Raw genomic sequence first — 25,000 nt, 5'->3', positions numbered from 1 at the left:
TCTAAACTTTTTTACAAAAATACGGAATTAACCAAAATCAAATAGATTTGCAACTAGAATCGAGTTTTTTGGTTACATTTGAGACTGCATGTAATTGCAGAAACTCGTACGTAGTAGATTCTAGATTCCAGTTGCAAAAAATCGTACTTTTGTAAGAAAAAATTGAAAAATAATATTTTTACAAAAAAAGTATTTTTGCAAAACAAAAATTAAAAAATAATTGAAAATTAATATTTTTGCAAAAATATATTTATACTTGGATATTATGTTAATGTAAAATCTCATGCTAATATTAGGATGAATTGTGAAACTGGATAATAATACAAGTTGTTATAGCATTGTTGAAGCTTGCACAACACAGGATCATGACTTGTTCACATTGCCTAACCATACTTTCTTATGCTCCTTCCTTTTTATACATCCATACCACAAAGCAGTTGAGTAAAGGAAGCATTTGACAACCTGGCTGAACCATAAAACTTTGGCCAAACATACAAAACATATAATGAAATGACAGCCATACTATGGAGATGGGGTTTATAGACATCTTCCTTCTTCATAACAAGATTATAAGAGTTGATCAACCTTTCGAAAAAGGTCTAGAAACCGAACATCATACATGTATCTACAAGTGTTTCGGCCATGTTTGTTTCACGGGGATCATTGATCAACTTGTTTGTCCAGGTCGGTGAAGACTATCTTGGAAGAATGTGAAATTAATAGTCCCAAATGAACTAGAACGATATCAAGATTAGTCTATAAAACTACTTTAGGGGATTGAGCACGACAGTATAAGTGCGAACTATAATTAGTCTTGACAAACATAACCCAAGAACCTTATCAACATAGTAAAAGTTTATCATATGCGTTAGAGTTTATATCAGATTACACTACGATTAGCTCAGAGCCTACTTATATTAAGATATTTAAACAAACTGAATCTGTGCTTTCTGCTGTTCAAGCAAGAGCAAGACAGCTTTACACCCCATGCCAGATATTACCTATAAATAAATAAATATATATATATATATTAACACACTAAATTCCTGCTGTCTGCCGATAGAGTTTGAGTAAGGAGACCTTTACACCATGCCAGAGTTTACCTATATACATATAAGTTTAAACAACTGAATCTGCGGTTTCAAAAGAGAGATAGACAGCTAGAGTAGGCAGACCTTTACATTGTACGATTTTGCTTACCAATGAGCATTGGGATTAGTTGCTGAGAAGCAGAACATGCCGATTAAGAACAATAATATTGTAATGAGAATAAATACGCAGAACACATTGCGGCTATAGTATCTCTGACACCTACACCAATGCCTATTAACCTTTTTCCCACAGCTGTAACAAAAGTCAGTGCCACATCTGCAGTCAAAATAAGATAACCTATTAATTCTCAAAAATAACACTTTGAGTTTATATTGCTGTCTGATCAATCTAAATTTGCCAGGCATCCATAAATAGAAGGAGACGAGCTATACACCTTCAAGGACTTGTATTGCTTTTGCAAAGATTGAAAACCATATACAAGGAAACAGCATATGGAAGATGTACCTTTAGCCCAACACGTTTAAGTCAGAAAAAAAAGTATAGTCAGGAAATCGTTCCAGATTAGGTCTAAAACATTTTAAAATCTTGGGCAACAGCCAATCCGTTACCTTTCTGAGTTTTTCTCTACTACCAAGAGGTGGCAGATGAACAAGTAAAAAGCCTTAAAGAGAAATGATATCATTGCATTAAAAGAAGACCTTTCGGACACATTATTTCTAATACCCATCCACGGCATAACCTTCACAAACCACAGGTAATAATCCTATTCCAACAGCTAGTAGTATTAATTTGAAGACGCCAAACTAAAAAAGAAGTAAACATCTATAAATAGACAATGTAGAGAAATATAGTTCACCTCTCTCAAGAACAAAAGAATTGGTTCACAGAATCCTAGCATGTAAAAGTAAAACAATAACCATAAAGGACATGTTTGCTACGTACAAGCATAACTCTATAAATGTACTAATTTATTAAATTCTTGATTATAAAAATAATGTAATTAAAACAGAAAGAACCGTTAATGTCAAAGCAGAATCAACAAGGCGCAATAATCACTTCCCAGTTCCCACCACAAACGTCTATTACATGCACAAGACACCTCCATTTCTGTAGTTTATGAAAAGTAATATAAAGTTCAACACTCACTCGAGCGCAAGTATTGCTCTTTTGCATTCAATCCAGTAACTAATTTCGTCTTGGCAGTAAAACATTTCATTCGGTGTACTGATGGTGCATTTTTTATTTTTAGACATTTTTGCTGTAGATTGGTTGAGAAAAGCAGCTCTGATTGTTTGAGTTGGACAAAGACACTTGTAAGAGCTGAGACTGAACAACAACATTGTAAGAGCTTAACATCATGGTCCACCGAAATTTAGCTTGTTGGCGGACAGGGGTCAGGGAAAGAACGCTCAACTCTCGGAGAGCCAAGCGTCATCGCGCTGATGTGCTGACCTGGCCTGGAGATCTATCATTGATGACAAGGGCCAATGAGGGCATCCAAAATCTTTGTAATAGTGAAACATTCTACGGAGTATCAAGATGCTCTAGAATATGGGGAATATGGTGGAGGAGAACCTTTTTACAAGGTGCTTGATGGTGGAAGACCAGAAGTCTTTAGATCTTTGTGGAGCAATATCGAAGCTTCCACTAGACTCGTGACTCGAGTAGCTTCTAGAGAACTCTTCAATATACTTTTTACATCTAGGAAGGTCGGATCTAAGTCTATCTTGTGTAATATTCTTACTAAAAACATGACATTATATACACATCTTGAGTTCTCCTTGGCAGAGAAGAGAGGGTTTTAAGTAGGTACACATCCAAAGTTTGACATTTGTTGTGTTATACAAAGCTCAATTAGTCGAAGCTCTTGTACACTTTCCCCTAACTCGTGCGTTTCCTTGGTCTCAGTGTGGCTAAGTTGTTGTAACGCAAGTGCAAGGTTGGACTAATAGTTCACAAGGGTAACAAACACTAGACTACCATCATTCTTAGCTTAGTAGTTCTAAAACCGCGACTATGAGGTACCAAAAGATCATTTCAACTAATAACATCAAACTTAACAATACCAACTAAACAAAAGCTCTTGCATTCTAAAAATCACATATTAACAAAACTCAAACCATAATTATACAAAAAGTACCTGCATTTAACAATAGAACAACCCGAAACAAGCTCAACAAAATGCAGACACACCGGACACCTCTTCCACTTCCTCCTCTCCGCAAGCATACCAAACGCAACATCATTCCTATCCCTCAACTCCCTCCCCTCCTCACACCTATACCCAGCATGCCACGCAATCTTACACGAAAAACAAAACATCTTCCCACACTTAGGACACTTACTTTGCTTCACACACCCACCACACTCATTCACAATCAACACAGAACAGTCCCTATAAGGACAATAACACCTCTCAAACCCCAACACAGCATTTTCACAAAGCAAGTCACACCATTTATCAAACACATTAGGTGCAATCAAAGGCCTAACACTAAAAGGGTCCAAAAAATGGACACAATTCAAAGCTGGGCACTTGATTTCACACACTCTTTCATCAATTTTCACCTCAATATACTTAATTACACACTCTTCACAAAATGGGTGAGCACACTTTTCTTGATTCTTGAACTTTTTGCTGGGTAAACAAATGGGCTCAATACATATTTCACAAGTCATGATTGACCCATTTTCTTGATCATTTTCTTCAAGATTTTCTTGGGTTTGTGTAGCTCTTTGCTGTGTGTTTCCCATTGTAATTTCACACACAGTTCCAAGAACAATTAAAATAATAATAATAAATATATAGATTATAAAAAGTAATAATTTTTATAGTGGAAAATCAAGAAAGAATGAATTTTTATCTGCTTACACAGTAAGATGACTTATTACACAGTACCAAGAACAATAATAATAAAATATAGAGGACTTATATATTATGCTTAGTCGTTTTTCAGAAAGTGTTCGGCACACGTATAAAATATAGTTCCGTAACTTTTTTTGAAAAAAGAAATTAAATAAAAATTTAAATATTTTATTTTTATTCAATAAAATATTTTTTTTTATAAAATTATATTTTTTATTCACCTTAAATACATATCAAATATTATCTCAGAAACGATAACAATTGAGGGGACGGACAGAGTAATAATTTTTTCAGTGGAAAATCAAGAAAGTGTGAATTTTTATCTACTTACAGTAAGATGATGAGAAGGTTTGGTTAGGTAGAAAAGAGTGGTTGAGCTCACAAGTTTAATTTTTTGCCGAAAAATAAGTAACTAAAAATTGGGGGACAATGTGTGAATAATTTTGTTAGCTTGTTGCTAGGTAATGCCTATATATGTGTACGAGTAAATTCTGCTATAGTTATGCATAAAAATTGGTCCACACATTCTATACATGGGGCACCCAATCGGAAAGGAGGTGTTCATCAAATCGCCCATACTGCATACAATATTTACACATTGTCGTCATATTACAAAACGCGGTTTCAAATTTTTGTGATGGGATTATGTTTTAAAGTTTTCGCAAATCACACTAAACCGTGCCGTAAACATCCTTACTTAGAAACGGTGTAATTTGTATATTCTGTACATTTCGCTCTATTTGATAATAATTTTGATTTTGTATTTATGGTAAAATAGTGATCGTTTATGTAGTCAAAAAATATTAATCTTTTTAGTAGATTTACCAATTTGGATATTTAATTTGGTTTTGAATTAAATTAGTTTCGAATCGAATTAATTTTCGATTATAATGATATTTAAATAAGATAAAGTACGGATGGTTGAATTATATTATACATAATAGGGAATAAATATCAAAATGATCACTAAACTGTTTGACGCGTTTATACCCCTAGATTAAACTAATATATAATCTTGAGTTAAGTGATCAATCTGAAGTTTAACCGTAAATAATAGCCCTTCGTAGGTTCGAATATTCGAACAATCATGTATTGTATATGTGGGCACTGGCAAATGAAGTGCGGATACGTCACAAGTTCTTAAACTTCTACACAAAGCTATTTTGTTTAGATAGCTGAAATGGTTAAAAGTTTTTACGTTTTCGCCCCATGGGTTCGACTCTGGCTGTATTGTGTGTCCTTTATTGGAGGTAATCAGTCATTAGATACCACTGCAATAAGCACAGGCATCAGAGTTCATGTTACTACTGACAGAACCATATCGAGGAGTCATTTAAATCATGCCAGAGTTCACCTATGAGTGTACACATTTCGAACAAACTAAATTGTTCCTTCCCGAGTAAGGGTGTTAGAGGAAGGTCCTTTTCAGGATCAGGGTCTTATATTATTCTTAAAAAGGGGATCTTTATGCAATGTCGGAGTTTACCCTTTACATTTAAGCTGGCTTACGAATTGTTAAAAGCAGAGCAAATCTATCCGATGGTCATATCGCACAAACACAAATTTAACAGTGGATAAATAAATCTGTTGCACAGTTCGACGGTAATGTCTCTCTGACAGCTACACCAGTGTTTAGTTAGCCTTTTTCCGCAGTTGTAAGAGCAAGTGCAGCGGGGGCCTATTTAGGTCTCGGGACACGCGAAGAGACCTGTCCCCTTCAAATGTGACACTGGACAGCGTTGCACTAAATCATAGTAAATGGCATGGTGTCTGTTCCCCGGGCCGGGACACTTGGTTTTCTATTATTATTTTCCTCTACTTTTCACAAAAGCTGTACCCACTTGCTACTCAAATTATAATCAAAATTTATAACTGAATATAAACGTTGTAATGTTAACGTTAATAAATATTAACGTTGTAATATAAAGTTGGTTCATTCCCACTTATGTTTTCTTGTGTGTTATTTTCAATTTCATGTTTTTTTAATAATATGATGCATTTTAATTACGAGTTATATATTTTTATTTTAGTGACATTTTTAAAACAATTAATCACTTTAATTTTATTATTAAAATTTTTGTACTAATAAATTAAAATTAAAATCAAATAATAAAAACAATTATTAGATATATACACCTTCTGTTTCATTTTAATAGTCGCTTGATTTTTCTGCACTCATTTCTAAGTGCTTTAACCGTATAGTTAAAATAATAATTTTTAAAATTTTCTTTTCCTGAATAAAAATATATAACGTAAATTATTTACAAAGAGAAAATTTTAAAAATAATAATTTTTACTATGCGATCAATACATCTCGAGATGTGTGCAGAAAAGTCAAGAGATAAATAAAATGAAACAGAGGGAGTAATATAATAATAATATAAGGGGTCCTACACAAATGTGAGAAGTGGGCTTAACATTGAACAGGTTGGGGTCATTTTTTATGGGGTCATTTCGGGTGACGTGGCGGGAAATGTGTAAGTGTCCCGGGGAGTCGACCCCGAGGGCTGTGGATGCTCTAACAGAAGCTAGAGCCACGTGTATAGTTAAATTCAAAGTAAGCGATCATTCTGCAGACATGAAAATTTCCAGTTGATATTGCTGTTTGCAAATAAAATCAAGAAATTTGGATTGCTGCATAATTGTTTTTGCAGGGAGCAAAAACTGAACATGAGAAAGAGGAGACGACAGATGAACCTTAAAAAGCTCTCCAAAAGTAGATAATTTCAATCTCTCAATTCTCTTCCATTTTCACAATGACCCTGCATACCACGCAACCTAGCAAGGTAGCTCTGGTTGAGTTCGGGACTTTAGAGACTTCGGATTTAAGTAGAGGGTCATGGCGGCGGGATGTTGTGCTAGCACTCTCCGGGATTGCTGGTCTGGACACCGGGTTATCAAAAAAAACTTGGCAAGAAAATAATGTTGAGAATCTCACTAACAAGTATAGCAACATAGAGGCAAGTGTATAAAGAATTTAACAAGTTTAGGCCAAGACCACAGTTAACAAAACAAAACATGCAGGTAAACAAAATCAGTAACTGAAATAACGTAGAGAGAAAGAAAGATGTACCCGAAACCATAGCTTTCAACAGTGACTGAAATAAAGGTTTATAGATACAAAACGCCAAGAAAATGATTACAGCTGAGTCACCAGGCCTTGCTCGAAGTCCTGGCTGCTCTTGAAGAGATTATTGCCCCCTACCTGCTGCGTTTGGGATGTGCGCAATATCTCCACCAGGATAAAACAGCTCGGAGTTTATGTTAACAGCAGCAACAAAACCTCCACTTCGACCAGCACCTCAGTCGCCGGAAAATATCAGCACTTCAGTTCTTGTGGGAGAGAAATGCAGAGAGGTTGAAGAGAAGAGATGAGAATGTAGTGTGTTCTCTTTTTATTATTCATTCAGTTTAGCCTCTATTTATAGGAGAGGAAAAATGAAATTGTCAACACACTTAATGTCTGAATTAAACTGCTTCATTAATAAAAAATAAAAACTGATCAGATTTTGAATTCATTAATGAAAAAATCAAAACTGATCAGCTTTTGAATTTAAATTATTTGTAACAGCTTTTCACATTAACACCCACATTATTATCAGAACTTAAGTTAAGTTCTGATTTAACTCATCAGTACTTAAGTTCTGATTCGACTCATCAGTACTTAAGTTATGATTCTGATATCAGAACTTGTTAAGTTCTGATTTTATTCATCAGTTCTTAAGTTCTGATTCTAATATCAGAACTTGTTACAGATCAGATTATTTGCAGGTTCAATATATTTAGACTACTTAGCCTATTTCAGAACCCAGCCCAATAATCCAATCACCGATAAATAAATTCGAATTAAAATAATTCTCAAATAAATAAAATCCTCGCCCAGGTCGCCTCGCGTACGCGAGACGCCGAGACATTCGCCCAAATCGCCCTTCGACCCGACTCGGTCCGGTCCGGTGCGGTGCGTGGCGGGGCGGGCGCGCGCGTGTGTGTGTGCGCGCGTGAAGCACACAACAACACAATGGACCATCACACACCTTAGTAGTTGTATACTACTCATGTGGGTAATACCATATAAAGCACACAACCCCCTTTATTTATTTCAATGTGGGACAAACATTCTCAAATTTTCCAAGCTTTTCCAAGCTACTTTCAACTCTCATTTCATATGGATTTCATTAAGAAAATTCTTAAAACCATACATGAAAATTTAAGTTCAAATATCATTGAACAATTTCCAATCATTAGATTTTAGGATTAACATCAAGAACATAATTAAATTAAGCTCTAAAATCCTAATTTTCTAACAATCCCCCACAAATCCATACAGAAATGTGATCAATTTCCCATCATGACTTGTTTTTCAGAGTCGGTACCCTTCCGGGTTTGAACCCTCCTAATTCCTCTACTTCAATGGCTATCGGACTCAGATGGAATGTTTCACCTTGAATCTTAATCCGTTTAGTATAACCATATTCCATAGACGACGACAAGTCAAAGGTTATGGTGCCAATTTACGGCTTTGAGACATTAATGGTCATGTCTCGATCCTGTTCGTCGAATGCTTCAAGGATTAACCCTATCCTCTAATTGCGACCACACAATTACATTCGCTTAGCTGGGCATCTCCAGAGATATACTGCCTCTATCTCGTCAAATGACTTGATCCCATTCAGAGTTTTAACACTCTTGCTTTTCTGGCAGTGTCAGTACCTTCTAGGTTTACAGGGGATAGACTCAGATACTATAGTATCATCTATGTAGCAAAGGTACTACCAACTCATCCTTACAGCTTGTTATTACCCATTGAATACACTTCGAGGGATCTCCTCTCATGTGTATTGGGTTCCCACTGTTGATGAATTATGATGGGTTGACAATCCCATCCCCAACCTTGACTTAAGGACCACTGCAGGTTCCAGTCCTTTAGTAAGAGGATCAGCTATATTATTCTGAGTTCCTATGAACTCTATAGCTATGATCCTATCAGTCACTAAACCCCTTATAGACTTGAGTCTAACTTGGATGTGTCTCTTAGTTTTAGCATTATGCTTTTTACTGCTAATCTTGTCGATAGTTGTTCGACTTTCACAATGAATAGCAATAGCAGGGAGCGGTCTGCTTACTACAGGTATTGCAGACATAAGTCCGTGTAACCATTCAGCCTCCGTCCCTGTGGCATCAAGTGCACACAACTCAGCCTCAAAAGTAGACCGAGTAACAATAGTCTGTCTGCTTGACTTCCAGGATATTGCTCCACCAGCCAAGGTGAACATGTATCCAGTCACTCCATTGGAACCAGACTTCTTAGTTATCCAACTTGCATCACTGTACCCTTCAAGCACACCAGGAAATCTCCTGTAGTGTAAACTAAGGTACATTGTGCCTTTTAGATATCTAAGTACTCTATCAAGAACATCCCAATGAGTTCTGTTTGGACAGCTTGTATATCTCGCCAATTTAGACACAGAATATGAAATATCTGGTCTAGTACAGTTAGCAAGATACTGCAAGCTCCCAATAATCTGAGAATACCTTAACTGAGACACAGGCACTCCTGAAGTATTCTTGACAAGGGCAACTTTCGAATCATAAGGTGTACTAGCGATTCTACACTGTGAATAACCATATTTCTCAAATATAGATTTCTCTATATAATGAGATTGAGTCAAGGTTATTCCTTCAGTGGACTGAATCAATTTGATTCCAAGAATCACACTTGCCTCACCCATATCCTTCATTTCAAAATGCCTTTTCAAGAATTCTTTAGTCTCGTTAATAATCTCAATATTGGTTCCAAACAATAAAATATCATCCACATATAGGCACAAGATAACACACTCATTACCTTTAACTTTAGTGTAGACACACTTATCACTTTCATTAATCTTATAACTGAAAGGCAATATAGTTTCATCAAACTTTTTATGCCAATCTCTGGGAGCTTGTTTCAAGCCATAGATGGACTTGATCAACTTACATACTTTCCTTTCATTGCCTGATGTAACAAATCCATCAGGCTGATCCATATAAATCTCTTCCTCAAGTTCACCATGAAGAAAAGCCGTCTTTACATCCATCTGATGAATGATAAGACCATGGACTGAAGCCAATGCTATAAGCATTCGGATTGTTACCATTCTTGCAACCGGAGAGTATGTATCAAAATAATCAATTCCTTCCTTTTGCTTAAAATCCTTAGCTACCAGTCTAGCTTTGTACTTATCTATTGAGCCGACAGGGTTCAACTTCTTTTTAAAGACCCATTTGCACCCAATAGTAGAACACCCAGGAGGGAGATCAACCAACTCCCATGTTCCATTGGAAACAATAGAGTCAATTTCACTCTTGACAGCGCCCTTCCAGTGCCTTGACTCAGAAGAATCCATAGCTTGCCGGAAAGTTAAAGGTTCGTCCTCGATATTGTAAGTGATGAAATCACCTCCAAAATCCTTGACTATTTTTGCACGCTTACTTCTCCTTGGTTCCTCTAATTCCTTAGGAATAGAGCTACTACTAGGTTCCGCCCCCACATTTGTCATCTTTTCCACATGATCAGGAATAGAACTTGATGTGTGAGTAGGATCTTCCTCAGAAGTCGTTTCAGGTATTCCAGTCTTCATAGGGTAGACATCCTCAAAGAATGTCGCATCTCGAAATTCAACTATCGTGTTTGCCACTATACCATCTATGTCAGATTTTAACACTAAAAATCTCATAGCTGTAGTGGTTTCAAGATAGCCCAGAAAGATACAGTCAACAGTCTTTGGACCTAGTTTCTTTCTTTTGTGTTCAGGAACAAGCACCTTAGCAAGGCACCCCCACACACGAAGATACTTAAGACTAGTCATCCTGCCTTTCCATAACTCCAAGGGTGTTTTATCCATATGTTTCAGAGGGACTCTATTCAAAATATGGCAAGCCGTATTTAGAGCCTCTCCCCACATGTATTTAGGCAACCCAGAGTTAATAAGCATACTATTAATCATATCTTTAAATGTTCTGTTCTTTCGCTCAGCAACCCCATTAGACTCAGGTGTGTATGGTGGAGTAACTTCATGAACTATACCATTGTTTGCACAAAATTCATTAAAAGCATTACTCGTATACTCACCACCTCTATCAGATCTCAATCTTTTAAGTAACTTACTAGTTTGTTTTTCTACTTCAGTTTTATATATAATGAATTTACTAAGTGCTTCATCCTTATGTCTAAGTAAATAAACATAACAATATCTACTACTATCATCTATAAAAGTAATGAAGTATCTAAACTGGTCCTTGGTCAACACACCACCAAATTCACAAATATCAGTGTGTACTAAATCTAAAAAGTCTGAATCCCTAACAACGTTATGAAAAGGTTTCCTTATCTGTTTAGCAGACACACATACTTGACATTTAGAATTCTTTTCTATGGTATATTTTGGAATCAACTCTAAGTTCATCATGTTCTTAAGAGCACCAAAGTTTAAATGACCTAGTCTAGCATGCCATATATTTGAAGATTCAATACAATTAACAGTAGGAATAACATTATTATTCAAACTTCCCAAAACGGGATCCGCATTAATAACAAATAAACCATTTGACAAGTAACCCTTGCCAAAGAATGTACCAGTGTGAATAAGAACTACTTTATTACACTTGAACGAAATTTCAAAACCACTAGAAACTAAACAGCTTCCACTTATTATATTTCTACGCATGTCGGGAACATGATGCACTCTCGTCAGATATAGAATACGTCCTTAAAGGAACTTCAGATCCACGTTTCCAACTCCATGTACTTGAGCAGCACTAGCATTCCCCATCTTCACAGTCAGGCTATGACTCTGTTGATAAGATACAAATAAACTAATATCAGCACAAATATGTACATTAACTCCAGTATCTATCAACCATTCATTTGACAGATAGGTAGAAAATATCACAGGGTTGTAGGATACATACCGGTCAACGTTGGTTTCAGAAGCCGTAGCCTCACCAACAACCATGTTCACTACAGGCCCACTTGCGGTTCCAAGCATAACATTTGCTTGTGCTACCTCGGTTTTCTTCGCTTTCTTCGTAGGGCAGTCCTTACTCCAGTGCCCAACCTGCCCACAAGACCAGCATGGTTTGTTTGCCTTGGGTTTCTTGGCCTTGTCCTTGTCACTCTTAGGTTTATTACTATTAGCTTTCTTAGCAAAAGCCTTCCTCTTTTGTCCTACAGTTGCTATGTTTACCTTCGAGGTATCGTGTTCAGTTGGCATCACATGTCCCTGTTTGGACTTGTGTTGTTCTTGTACCGAGATGTCCAGCATAAGGTTGGTCCAGGTGATCTCTCCTTTCTGTCTTTTCAGGGAGAGAGAGAACTCTTCCCAAGACTTCGGGAGTTTTTCAATCACACTCATCACCTTGAACTTCTCCGGGAGATTCATTCCAGACTCCTTCAAAGCATGCACTATCATCTCGAACTCATGCACCTGCTCAGTCATGGACTTATTGTCCACCAGCTTGAACTCGAGGAACCTTGCCACAGAATACTTTTCTAGACCTTGTGAGTCAGTATTATGTGTCTGGTCCAGCTTCTCCCATAAGAGTTTTGCAGAGTAGGCATCAGAAGAATAGACATCAAACAAAGTGTTTGTTAGTGCCGCAAGAATGGCCGCTCTAGCCACTCCATCCTTCTCAGCCCACTTCGCAAAAGCCTTAACTGTGTCAGCCTTCTCTTGATCCACTACTGGTTTCTCATATTCCACAACCGGCCACAGACCCTTTATAGTCAACCACAGCTTCATCCTTTTCTGCCAGCGAGAAAAGCCAATGCCACCGTTGAATTTCTCCGGTAAACCGGTTAGTTCAACAGCCTTTGGGAAACTATAGGTGGTCCAATCAATGGCCCCAGCAGTTACACCCGAACTGCTACCACCACCAACGATAACCTCACTTTCGTTAACCATTATGCTAAATTCTAAATAACTAATAATCTCTTCAAGAATGTTGAGAATCTCATTAACAAGTATAGCAACATAGAGGCAAGTGTATAAAGAATTTAACAAGTTTAGGCCAAGACCACAGTTAACAAAACAAAACATGCAGGTAAACAAAATCAGTAACTGAAATAACGTAGAGAGAAAGAAAGATGTACCCGAAACCATAGCTTTCAACAGTGACTGAAATAAAGGTTTACAGATATAAAACGCCAAGAAAATGATTACAGCTGAGTCACCAGGCCTTGCTCGAAGTCCTGGCTGCTCTTGAAGAGATTATTGCCCCCTACCTGCTGCGTTTGGGATGTGCGCAATATCTCCACCAGGATAAAACAGCTTGGAGTTTATGTTAACAGCAGCAACAAAACCTCCACTTCGACCAGCACCTCAGTCGCCGGAAAATATCAGCACTTCAGTTCTTGTGGGAGAGAAATGCAGAGAGGTTGAAGAGAAGAGATGAGAATGTAGTGTGTTCTCTTTTTATTATTCATTCAGTTTAGCCTCTATTTATAGGAGAGGAAAAATGAAACTGTCAACACACTTAATGTCTGAATTAAACTGCTTCATTAATAAAAAATAAAAACTGATCAGATTTTGAATTCATTAATGAAAAAAATCAAAACTGATCAGCTTTTGAATTTAAATTATTTGTAACAGCTTTTCACATTAACACCCACATTATTATCAGAACTTAAGTTAAGTTCTGAAGTTCTGATTTTATTTATTCATCAGTTCTTAAGTTCTGATTCTAATATCAGAACTTGTTACAGATCAGATTATTTGCAGGTTCAATATATTTAGACTACTTAGCCTATTTCAGAACCCAACCCAATAATCCAATCACCGATAAATAAATTTGAATTAAAATAATTCTCAAATAAATAAAATCCTCGCCCAGGTCGCCTCGCGTACGCGAGACGCCGAGACATTCGCCCAAATCGCCCTTCGACCCGACCCGGTGCGTGGCGTGGCGGGGCGGGCGCGTGTGCGCGTGAAGCACACAACAACACAATGGACCATCACACACCTTAGTAGTTGTATACTACTCATGTGGGTAATACCATATAAAGCACACAACCCCCTTTATTTATTTCAATGTGGGACAAACATTCTCAAATTTTCCAAGCTTTTCCAAGCTACTTTCAACTCTCATTTCATATGGATTTCATTAAGAAAATTCTTAAAACCATACATGAAAATTTAAGTTCAAATATCATTGAACAATTTCCAATCATTAGATTTTAGGATTAACATCAAGAACATAATTAAATTAAGCTCTAAAATCCTAATTTTCTAACAAATAAAAACAACTTCTTGCATTCGGGCCACTAACATTTACTCACAAACAATTTCACCAAACTTATTCAAGATGAAATCGGAGAACTTCCTTAAAAGGCAATTACATTTACACCTATCAATTTCCATAACAGCAGATTCACAAAGCACGTCCCGCCATTTATGAAATGCTAAGCGTACGAGGAAGACAATTTGATGAGTAGTGGTAGACTTAGTGAGGGTAAGCTGCAGACTCGTAGAGTTCTGGTTCTACTGATCCCGAGTTCAGTTACTCGTGTCCCGATAGTTCTTAACTAAAAATTGCAGTACATTCCCTATGAATATTAAGCTGATACTATTCAATAGTAACTCGCTTTCTATATAATCCCTCTCTGTCATAATTACGGTATTTGAATAAAAGCGATACAGTATGATACTAGTCAATAGTAACTCGCTTTCTATATAATCCCTCTCTGTCATAATTACGGTATTTGAATAAAGAGTAGCGATACAGTATGAACTTGATCCAACAAAAGTTAAAATTTTGATGATAATGGACTGTAATAGAAGCGATACATTGAAAAAAATCGAGTAAGGTAGCAAAAATGTTTATATTTTACCAAAAATCCGCCGAGAGACTGCCATCATGCATTTTTAGATATATATATTATGTAACCTACTGCAGAAAAAAATAGTATCACGGTCAAACAAATTAATAGGAGTGTGATATGTCTAATATATCTACATAGTCTATCTTACACCCGCACCAATGTTCCTTCACCTTTTTCCCACACTTGTAGCAAAACAAAGTACCACATCTGCCACCAAAATAACACAACAAATGTTAAGGTATGACTAAATCGTCGTACGATTAAGAGGAAAGTTGAATAATATACGATCAGTTAAGGTTTAAGGCTGGTATGACTAAATCGTACTATTAATAAGAGGAATGTTGAATACTACACGATCAGTTAAGGCTTAAGGCTGGTATGACTAAATCGTACAATTAATAAGAGGAATGTTGAATAATATACGATCAGTTAAGGATTAAGGTTAGTATGACTACATCGTAGGATTAATAAGAGGAATGTTTAATAATATACGATCAGTTAAGGCTTAAGGTTAATATGACTACATCGTAGGATTAATAAGAGGAATGTTGAATAATATACGATCAGTTAAGGCTTAAGGTTAATATGACTACATCGTAGGATTAATAAGAGGAATGTTGAATAATATACGATCAGTTAAGGCTTAAGGTTAGTATGACTACATCGTAGGATTAATAAGAGGAATGTTGAATAATATACGATCAGTTAAGGCTTAAGGTTAATATGACTACATCGTAGGATTAATAAGAGGAATGTTGAATAATATACGATCAGTTAAGGCTTAAGGTTAATATGACTACATCGTAGGATTAATAAGAGGAACGTTGAATGATATACGATCAGTTAAGGCTTAAGGTTAATATGACTACATCGTAGGATTAATAAGAGGAATGTTGAATAATATACGATCAGTTAAGGCTTAAGGTTAGTATGACTACATCGTAGGATTAATAAGAGAAATGTTGAATAATATATGATCAGTTAAGGCTTAATGTTTTAGGGAAGTTGGTTATTTGACAACATCGACTCTACAATGGCATGGACATGTGTACCTGCAAGTAACATAGTTACAACCGGAAATACGTTCAACACAAGGTTTTAGGGAAGTTGGTTATTTGACAACATCGACTCTATAATGGCATGGACATGTGTACCTGCAAGTAACATAGTTACAACCGGAAACACGTTCAACACAGTGATGACAAGCGGGACATCTCTGCCACTTCTCGTTCTCAGCCAGCACTCCGTCAGCATTATCATTCCAATCACTCAGTCTCCTGACCTCTTCACAGCTATGCCCTGCATGCCAAGCAACTCGACAAGAGAAACAAAACAAATTCTTGCAACCGGGACATTCAGATTTACTCACAGTACTCCCACCGCACTCGTTCAAGATCAAGGCCGAGCATTCCTTATAAGGGCAATAACACCTGTCAATTCTCAGAACAGCGAATTCACAAAGCAAGTCAATCCATCTATCAAAGACTACGCTGGGGATATCCGGTCTGCAGGAAACAGGGTCCAGAAGATGTGCACAGTCCAAAACTGGACACTTTATCCGGTGCAATCCTTGATCGAGTTTTGATTTAATGTACTTGATTATGCACTCGACACAAATTGGATGGGCACATTTGTTCTGGTTCTTGAACATCTTGTTCGGTAAGGTAACGAGTTCAGTACAAATGAAACAGGTGCCCTTTGACACCCATTCTGGGACAAATTTTTCATATCTGGTCTTTGTCTTTGTCATTGTAAATTAACACCAACAAGTCCTGAAAGGTCATAGAAAACAAAACAATACGTACAGTTAAACCTCTTTAAAGGAATAGGGTCGGGACCAAGAAAAAATATTACTTTAACGAGTTTATGACTTTACCGGGAGTAAAAATACGTGTACTGTCCATTATGTTGGGACCGTAGAAAAATATTGTTTTAGCAAGGTCATTACTTTATCCATTATTAATTCATCGACATTTAACTGTATCAGTAGCGTAGAACGAGCATAATTTTTCTGTTAAGCCAAGAACAAAAATATTGATTTTTGGAGAAGAGTTCAAGATTACAAAAAATTGCAAGATAGTACAGATCACAGAGCATAGCCAACATAAGCATCACAAAAATCAATTTCACTACTAGAATCAGTTGCAAGTACGATACAATACGAGCTGTCATTCGATGAAACAGAACAAATTTAAACTACAAGATATGCAATTACCAGTAATGCAGTGAGAAATTCAAGGCCTCGTGCAAAGGAAGAAAGAATGATTGAAAACTAGTGTGTTTTTAAAAACCCCCAGAAGTCATTTTATACTGAAAGAAGTCTGAAGCAGCCTGCAAAACATGCATTGTGTTAATACCAGTGTTGTAAAAATCGGGAACAAGGGAAGATCAGTCGAGTTACCGATTTATAATTAATTGAAAATCGGGGATTAATTGAAAAGATTAACTGGAGTAAAAATCGGATGTATTACAATATTAAATTATATTTAGTATATTATTATCATTATATTATTTATTTATTAACAAATATATATTTATTATATCATAATTTCTATACTTATTCATATTTAAATTAATATATTATTATAATTTTAATAAATAATTATATATACTCCAATAAAAAAACTCATAAGAATTAATCGGATTTCAAAAATCGAATCGGTCGGATATTTTGTAGGAGATTAATCAATTGAATCAGGGATTTATCGAAGATTTTTAGAATATTGATTAAAACAGGTCTTTTGTAAAAGATTTTTTTTTAAATAGATACATTCCTAACTACATAAGAACTACACAAACGTCAGATTTATAATTTTCTATTTTCATGTATTTTAACGGGACACTTCTTCTACGTGCTAAAACCTTCAAGAAGTCAATTGTGCAGACGAGCAAGGAAATAGAACTTGTGCAAATTTATTTTTATATTAAAGTCGGATTAATGATAGGTACCCTGAATTGGTTAGCTAATTTTTTTTCTGAATGGTGTGACACGATTTTTATCGTATTTTAATTTGTAATTGTTAAGTAACCAATCCAACTCTTTAACACCCCTAAATTGTACGTTACGTTTCGCTTGACAACAACAAATACTATCAATTTCAATACCCATATCAGCAACAAATATTTAAATTAAATATATAGGGTCGGAGGACTTGAACCCAAGTACCTCGCTAAACCGAGCTCTGATACCATCTTAAGTAACAAATTCATCTAAACCTTAAAGGTGGTAGAGAAATGCACGAATAAGATCTTATACTCTTTAACGGTAATCACGTATATATGCAAACAAGGTCTCATAAAAAGAAAATTATCGATTATCCCCCTACATATTAGCATTTTGTGATTTTGAGAGTCAATTAAGGTTACATAGCATTTTTTTAAGTCAAATCATTAAAAAATTTGGTCACTGCTTTTAGGCATTTTTAAAAAAAACTTGCGACGACCTATATAAATTAAAAAACACTATTCTAATTAAAACATTTTAATTATTCTAATTATAGTATTAAACCAATCTCTAACAATTACTAATTTTTTTAAAAAAAATTAATGGTCATATATATTAAAACCCTAGTTTAACAGAATTAAGCATGTTAAATTTATTCCAATTAAAAACGCTTTTAACTAACTATATTAAGTTTAACCGATCTCTGAGGCCTACTAATTTAAAACCATGTTTCATCGGATGCAATTATCAAAAATCTATTTTAACGTGTTTAAATATATTGGGCCTGTTTGGCTTTTTGATAAAAAACTACTTATTCACTTATAAGTCCGTAAGTATTTATCGGTGACTGTTTGTCAATACAACTTATAAGTTGAATTTATAACTTATAAGCTGATAAGTTGAATGTTGGTCATGACGTACTTTTCCCAACTTATCTTGATTTTTTTCACTTTTTTTATTAACTTTAAGTTTAAAATATATGTTTTAAATGTTTTTCTAATTTTAAATTCACAAATTAAGTTAATTGTATGTAAAAATTATTTATATTAATTTATTTAAGTAAAATAATTCTGACTTTTAAGTAAAATTATCCAAACACTTATATAATTTATAAGTATTTATCTACTTATCATTTGTAAGTCACTTATTCGTTTTAAGTTATAAGTTACTTATTTTAAGATTTTACAAACGGGCACATTAAATATCTATTACAGTTTAACCCACATATAATTATTATAATTTAAACCTTATCTCTCTTTTCTACATATTATTAAAATCCAACTATTTTGCTTATCCCTGACACAATTTTTTGTGTTTTATAGTGTTTTTTCGGGTTTAATTGAAACTTCTGTCATATTGACTTCTATACATTACTTTTTGACATGTTTTTTAATACTCCTTTAAAACATAACTCCATAATATTTTTTTTTAATTTTTTTCTGAATAAAAGTTTTATATTTAAACTTTTATTCAAAAAAATTTAAAAAAAATATTATGAAACTATACTTTATAGAAGTCTCGAAATACGTACAAATACTAAACGTTCATACAAACCGGCGGGACGGAGGGCAGGGGTGATCACGGTTCGGGTTAAATCGCATAATCCGCATAAACTAAACTGATATTTAACCGATCCAAATCGAAACCGAAATGTGGTTTGCGGTTACGGTTCAACCGCGGGTAATGGGTTGGCTTTGGTTTGAGCTTAACCCAACGCTCTTCCGATCTGAACCGCATCAATATATATATACACACATACACAAAGTTTTACATTTATGATTACTAGCGTAAGTCCCGTGCGTGCGATGCACGGATTTCCATTAATATTTTAAATTTTTATTTATCAAGTTATTTTATATTTTTAAAATATTTATATAAATATATAATGATTATAAATTTATAATAAAAATAATAGAATAACATGTGTTCGTAATTTAGTAAAATAAATAGACTATTTCTAGTAATTTAGCAGATATGTAACACTATTATTTATATCTTTTAATAATAGGATAAGTTGTATTCGTAGTTTAGTAGCATATGTATACTATATTTAGTAGTAATTTAATAATTTAGTAGTTTATTAGATATATAACACTATTTATCTATTTTTGTAATAATCAAAATTAGGAAATTATCGTTGAACGAAATTATCTCTATTCCGGTTATTATAATATAGTATAGATATAACGAAAAACTATTATATCCTATAATCAATAACTAAATTTGTGTTAAATCTCATCAAATAATCACAAAATTGTCGTACTTTTTAATAAATTGTCTGTTACTTTCCTATAAAAATAATGTTGAATACTTTTTTATTTCTTTTACATTGAACATTTATCATTGCAACTAGTTGATCAACATGTTATTATACATTAATCATTTGCAAGTAATACGAGTGATATACTTTATATGAAAGAATACATATATATATTATTAATTATGTAAATTAGAAGGAAAGTTTAAATAAAAGAAATGTTGCTTAGCAAAAATAAAGAAAGAATAAATGTTACTTTATTTCTCGAGTTTACTAATAAAAAATGTAGTAAACCGCCAAAATCCGCTAAACCGAACCGAATAAAACCGAACCGAGTGGTTTGGTTTTATTAGGTTACGAGGTTCGGGTTGGTTTGAATTTTTTCAAACGCAATTACGTGATTTGGTTCCGGTTTAACATAGACCGAACTAAACCGGACCGCGATTAGGACATGTAATGCTAACATTACCTAATCATAATCATGTTTGATTTAATAACTTATGGGAAGCTTGCAATACACACAACTCACAAGGCACGAAGTTGCCTACGACTTGTATAACAATTTTATAGTTTTGTACTTTATTAAATGCTAGGAGGGGAGTTCATTGATAATAATAAAAAAAAACGGTTTGTCTAGTTTGTGTGCATGCACATATGCTAAGAAAGTGCTAAAAAAAATTGATTGATAACTTGTAAAAATTATATTGGTGTAAATTTTTATGCATACAGAGAGTACATCATTAATTATTAATGAGTTAACTCCTGGCATGCGTAGACGGGCACATACTAGTAAAATCCATAAAAGGAACCAACAATATATATGCATACTGCGGGAAAAGAGAATGTCAAGACCCACAAAACTAAGCTCCTCAATATATCTAAAACATCTACATAGTTTATCGAACACCAGCAGCAATGTTGCTTCACCTTTTTCCCGCACTTGTAGCAAAACAAAGTACCGCATCTGCCAACAACATAACATAACAAATGTCAAGGCATGACATAAATCGTACGATTAAGAGGAATGTTGAATAAATACACAATTCGTTAAAGGCCTTCCGTTACGCTGCGCTACCGAGATTTTTTAGTAGAGAAGAGACAAGAGGAGAAAAGAACAGAAATAGTAAAAGAAAATAAATCAGTCGTGTGCTCCCGAATTTGTGTAAAAAAAGAGAAAAAGTGACAAAAAGGAGAAAGTAATGTGAGAGAATCTTTCCATTTTTGGAAAGAAAGTTTTGGGGGAAACTCGGAGCATGCGTCGGAAGAAAAATTTTAAAATTATCTTTAATCTTCTCTTTTCTTCTCTTCATTTTCAAATTCTGTAGCACAGCGTTAAGGCTTACGGGTTTAGGGAACTTGGTTACTTGACAACATTGACTCTATAATGGCATGGACATGTGTACCTGCAAGTAACATAGTTACAACCGGAAACACGTTCAACACAGTGATGACAAGCGGGACATCTCTGCCACTTCTTCTTCTCAGCCAATACTCCGACAGCAATGTCACTCGAATTTCTCAGTTCTCTAGCTTCCTCACACCTAAACCCTGCATGCCAAACAGCCTGACAAGAGAAACAGAACAATTTTTTGCACTTCGGACACTTAGACCTTTTCACAGTTCCCCCACATTCATTCAATATCAGAACTGAGCAATCCCCGTAAGGGCAATAGCATCTGTCAATTTCAAGAACCGCAGATTCACAGAGCAATTCACACCACTTATCGAACACTTGACTAGAAATAAACGGTCTGCAGGAAACATCATCTAAATAATTATCGCAATTTAAAGCAGGGCATATGATTCTGGACACTCCGTAATCGAGCTTTGCATCAATGTATTTGGTTATGCAGTCTAGGCAATAGGGGTGGGCACATTTTTTCTGGTTCTTGAACAGTTTGTTCGAGGAAACAGGTTCTACACAAATTTCACATGTGATTATTGTCACACTTTCTGTAATAATTTCTTCTGGGGAACATTCTTCACTTTCTTTGCATCTCCGTTGTGCAAAGTTGTCTCTTGCCGTGAATTTTCTCAAAAAAAATCCCATTATAATTTATCACCGGGATGTCCTGAAAATTTGGAACATCGTTACAAACATCATAATTTAGTAATTTTATAACCTCGGGCAGAACCCTGAGGACAACCTCAGGCACATCAATCCCTTTACGATAGAGAAAACTGGACCTGAGGACAACCTCAGGGATCTAGCATGAGTTTATAAGGATTTTGAGTACAATTTTAAATAGGTAGTTTTGTAATTTTAAGTCAACCCCATATATTTACAAAAATACTCATACTATTATATGACGAAATTTTATAACCTCGGGCAGAACCTTGAGGACAACCTCAGGCACATCAATCCCTTAATGATATACAGCTAAATATAATTATTTGGAAACCGTTTATAAACCAAAAGAATATTATGATAAACTTTCTTTCCGGATTATGATTAAAATCGATAAACTAAATACTACATTATTAATTATTAGCTAAAATCTATATGTATATGTATATCGAATCGAACCACAATAAAAGAAAAATCTCAAACGAAGGGGATGGCAAACATCGTTAGCAGCATAACATATTGTGGTAAGCTATCCACCCGCCATCTATACAATTTAAAAACCCGACTATATATACATATAATATGATATGCTACAACAATTGTTTGCTCCGACCGTACCTGTATCAAACGAAGAAACTGCAGGTCTGCAACGGGCACAAGTTTGGCTCCCAAGCCTGATGGCCCTGCGTGTTTTTTCAGGTTTAATAGAAGGAATTATACCATGTAAAGGTAACACTACCTAATCATAATCATGTTTGATTTAATAATTTCTAGGAAACTTGCAATACACACAAGCCAGGAAGTTGCCTACGACTTGTATAACAATTTTAGGGTTTTATATTTTTATTTTTCGCCTAATTACTGTAGCAAAGTCTTTATTTTTTTATTTATACTAGCTTAAATCCCGTACATCCGTTAATATTTAAATTTTTTATTTATCTCATCATAATATAATTTTAAAATTATTTATATGAATATATAATAATAATAAATTCATAAAAAAAATAATAGGATAACAAGTGATCGGAGTTCAGTAGCATAAGTATACTATATCTAGTGGTTTAATAATTTAGTAGTTTATTGTATATAACACAATTTTTTATTTTTTTATAATAGAATAAGTTGTGGTTGTAGTTTAGGAGGATAAATAAACTATGTAGTAGTTTAATAATTTAATAGTATAGCGGATATATAACACTAGTTATTTATATTTTTAATAACCAAAATTAGAGAATAACCGTTGAACCAAATTATACCTCATTCCGGTTATTATAGTATAGTATAGATATAGATTTATACTAGTATATAACCGATGTACGGTCGTTTTTATCATTATATATTTAAAATTATAATTTTAATAATATGTTGCTGGCAGGATTCGATCCTATATCACTTAAATAATAATTTTTAAAATTATATCTAACGGTTCTCATCAATTTCATATGACGTTCTATATTGAGTGAACAAGGACCAACAACTAAACTTTTAATGTTTCGTTTTCATGTAATAGTGTAGAAGATTTATTATAAATATATTTCTTTTAATATAGTATATTTGAAATAAATAGGCCTGTGTACTATATTTTCTTGAATTATTAAAAAGGTTATATATTTTTTAATTTGAACAATTTGATAAATAATCAAGTTCAAAAAATAGATTTTAGTTTTTAATTCCATTAAAATAATTGCAAAATATGAAGGTATGAAATTGTCTTTGCAATTATTGTGCTCAGTATTGTTGTAAGAATTGTGAGATTATTTGATAATATTTTCGATAATACCTACATTGGGGAGTTGCTCATGCTTGAGAGAAGGTTAAGAAAACAGTCAAAAACATTCAAGAACAGGATCGGATCACCAGTAAAGTTTACATGTAACGCAGTATTAACAAGACAAAATTTAGAGCTAGCGGCAGGGTGACTCTAGCTATAGGCGAGTAAGACTTGCATCTAGGCCCCTGACACATAAGCACCCCAAAAATTTCTAACTTTTTTAAGTAAATATATATGAATTTCCATCATATATTAAGATCTCGTAAACTGATTTCGACTAGGGTCTCAGGCCGGCCCTGGCTAGCGGACAAACCGTTAAAATAGACCTTGAGAAGCTACATTGATTAAACCAATGCTCATGAGCTTCATCAAAATTGCCACATGGCAAGCAGGCTAATTCAACATTCATACGAAACATGAACATTCTGTCTTGTGTTAGTAGTCGTTGTTTGAGGGCCAGCATTGAGAATCTGGGAACTGCAAAGCTATATAGTATCCCCATATAACTGCTACCAATCTCTTGCCACAGTAGAAACATTGGCCAAAGCAGTTCTAAAGCTAGGCAATTTGATTTTGTATTGTGCAATTTCATTTTACAATTTCAGCAACTTTTTCGGTTCAAACATTGTATTATTATTATAAAATTGGTTTTGTTTAGTTTTCGAATTTGAATTCGAATTTGAAGCAGAATGATACTCTCTTTTTCTCATTAAATTCTATACATTACTTTTTGACACGCTTTTCAATGTTCATTTAAAACATAGTTCCACTATTTATTTATTTTTTAAAAAAAATTCTGAATAAAATTTTCATGTTTAAACTTTTATTCACAAAAAAAAAATTACAAAAAACATTATGAAACTATACTTTATAGAAATCTCAAAATATGTACAAATATTGCACGTATAGATTCCGTTGAGACGGAGGTAATATACTATTAGTAACATTAAAAGAAATTTCCCAAAAGTGTTAAGCCCGTAACTTCTAAGTTTCCTAATAATAATATGGACGTGCATATATATGTGTACTCAAATCAAAGTCATCACTTGTATGACATGACACGTGATGTGTTCTGATTTGAGGACATATATGACATGATTTGACATGTCATATGTAAATCCCTCTATGATAATATTTTTGTTGGTCCAAGGATCAAGAACGAAGCTCGAACATAAAATTTGTA

The 25,000-nt window shown here is 34.4% G+C and overlaps 3 protein-coding genes across 5 annotated transcripts; all 3 read right to left on the bottom strand.

Annotated features, from left to right (window-relative positions):
* Window positions 1–1,008: 1,008 nt before the first annotated feature.
* LOC141687488 (E3 ubiquitin-protein ligase RSL1-like) lies at window positions 1,009–3,927 on the bottom strand. Of its 3 annotated transcripts, XM_074492780.1 has the most exons (4): window positions 3,194–3,927; window positions 1,487–1,557; window positions 1,201–1,368; window positions 1,009–1,103 (listed from the first exon to the last, which is right to left on the bottom strand). In XM_074492780.1, exons 1-3 carry the CDS (start codon window positions 3,805–3,807, stop codon window positions 1,244–1,246), a joined length of 810 nt encoding a protein of 269 aa, XP_074348881.1. In that variant the 5' UTR covers window positions 3,808–3,927; the 3' UTR covers window positions 1,009–1,103; window positions 1,201–1,243. The 3 variants fall into 3 exon arrangements, with proteins under 3 accessions (XP_074348881.1, XP_074348880.1, XP_074348882.1); XM_074492779.1 differs by having other exon boundaries at window positions 1,009–1,368; XM_074492781.1 differs by lacking the exon at window positions 1,487–1,557 and having other exon boundaries at window positions 3,194–3,918.
* An 11,859-nt stretch (window positions 3,928–15,786) lies between these two features.
* On the bottom strand, window positions 15,787–16,527 carry LOC141683771 (E3 ubiquitin-protein ligase RSL1-like). The gene is made up of 2 exons (XM_074488532.1): window positions 15,932–16,527; window positions 15,787–15,829 (listed from the first exon to the last, which is right to left on the bottom strand). The coding sequence occupies exons 1-2, from the start codon at window positions 16,525–16,527 to the stop codon at window positions 15,787–15,789; spliced, it is 639 nt and encodes a 212-aa protein (XP_074344633.1).
* Window positions 16,528–20,693: 4,166 nt separating this feature from the next.
* On the bottom strand, window positions 20,694–22,761 carry LOC141687532 (E3 ubiquitin-protein ligase RSL1-like). The gene is made up of 3 exons (XM_074492840.1): window positions 22,665–22,761; window positions 21,382–22,050; window positions 20,694–20,942 (listed from the first exon to the last, which is right to left on the bottom strand). Exons 2-3 carry the CDS (start codon window positions 22,026–22,028, stop codon window positions 20,765–20,767), a joined length of 825 nt encoding a protein of 274 aa, XP_074348941.1. The 5' UTR covers window positions 22,029–22,050; window positions 22,665–22,761; the 3' UTR covers window positions 20,694–20,764.
* Between the last annotated feature and the right edge of the window lie 2,239 nt (window positions 22,762–25,000).

Source organism: Apium graveolens, chromosome 9 (genome assembly GCF_009905375.1).
Source record: "Apium graveolens cultivar Ventura chromosome 9, ASM990537v1, whole genome shotgun sequence".
Classification (NCBI taxonomy): Eukaryota; Viridiplantae; Streptophyta; class Magnoliopsida; order Apiales; family Apiaceae; genus Apium; species Apium graveolens.
This window is presented reverse-complemented; position numbering and strand designations above follow the sequence as displayed.

What these genes read in the sequence shown, in the direction of transcription:
- LOC141687488 (XM_074492779.1), bottom strand. Translation starts at nt 3,807, where the DNA reads ATGGGAAACACACAGCAAAGAGCTACACAAACCCAAGAAAATCTTGAA. An exon ending in TGTTCTATTGTTAAATGCAG is followed by an intron (nt 1,558 to 3,193) that starts GTACTTTTTGTA and finishes GTTGGGCTAAAG; the next exon opens with GTACATCTTCCATATGCTGT. An exon ending in AGCAATACAAGTCCTTGAAG is followed by an intron (nt 1,369 to 1,486) that starts GTGTATAGCTCG and finishes TTTTGACTGCAG; the next exon opens with ATGTGGCACTGACTTTTGTT.
- LOC141683771 (XM_074488532.1), bottom strand. Translation starts at nt 16,527, where the DNA reads ATGACAAAGACAAAGACCAGATATGAAAAATTTGTCCCAGAATGGGTG. An exon ending in TGTAACTATGTTACTTGCAG is followed by an intron (nt 15,830 to 15,931) that starts GTACACATGTCC and finishes TGTTACTTGCAG; the next exon opens with GTACACATGTCCATGCCATT.
- LOC141687532 (XM_074492840.1), bottom strand. Translation starts at nt 22,028, where the DNA reads ATGGGATTTTTTTTGAGAAAATTCACGGCAAGAGACAACTTTGCACAA. An exon ending in TGTAACTATGTTACTTGCAG is followed by an intron (nt 20,943 to 21,381) that starts GTACACATGTCC and finishes TGTTGTTGGCAG; the next exon opens with ATGCGGTACTTTGTTTTGCT.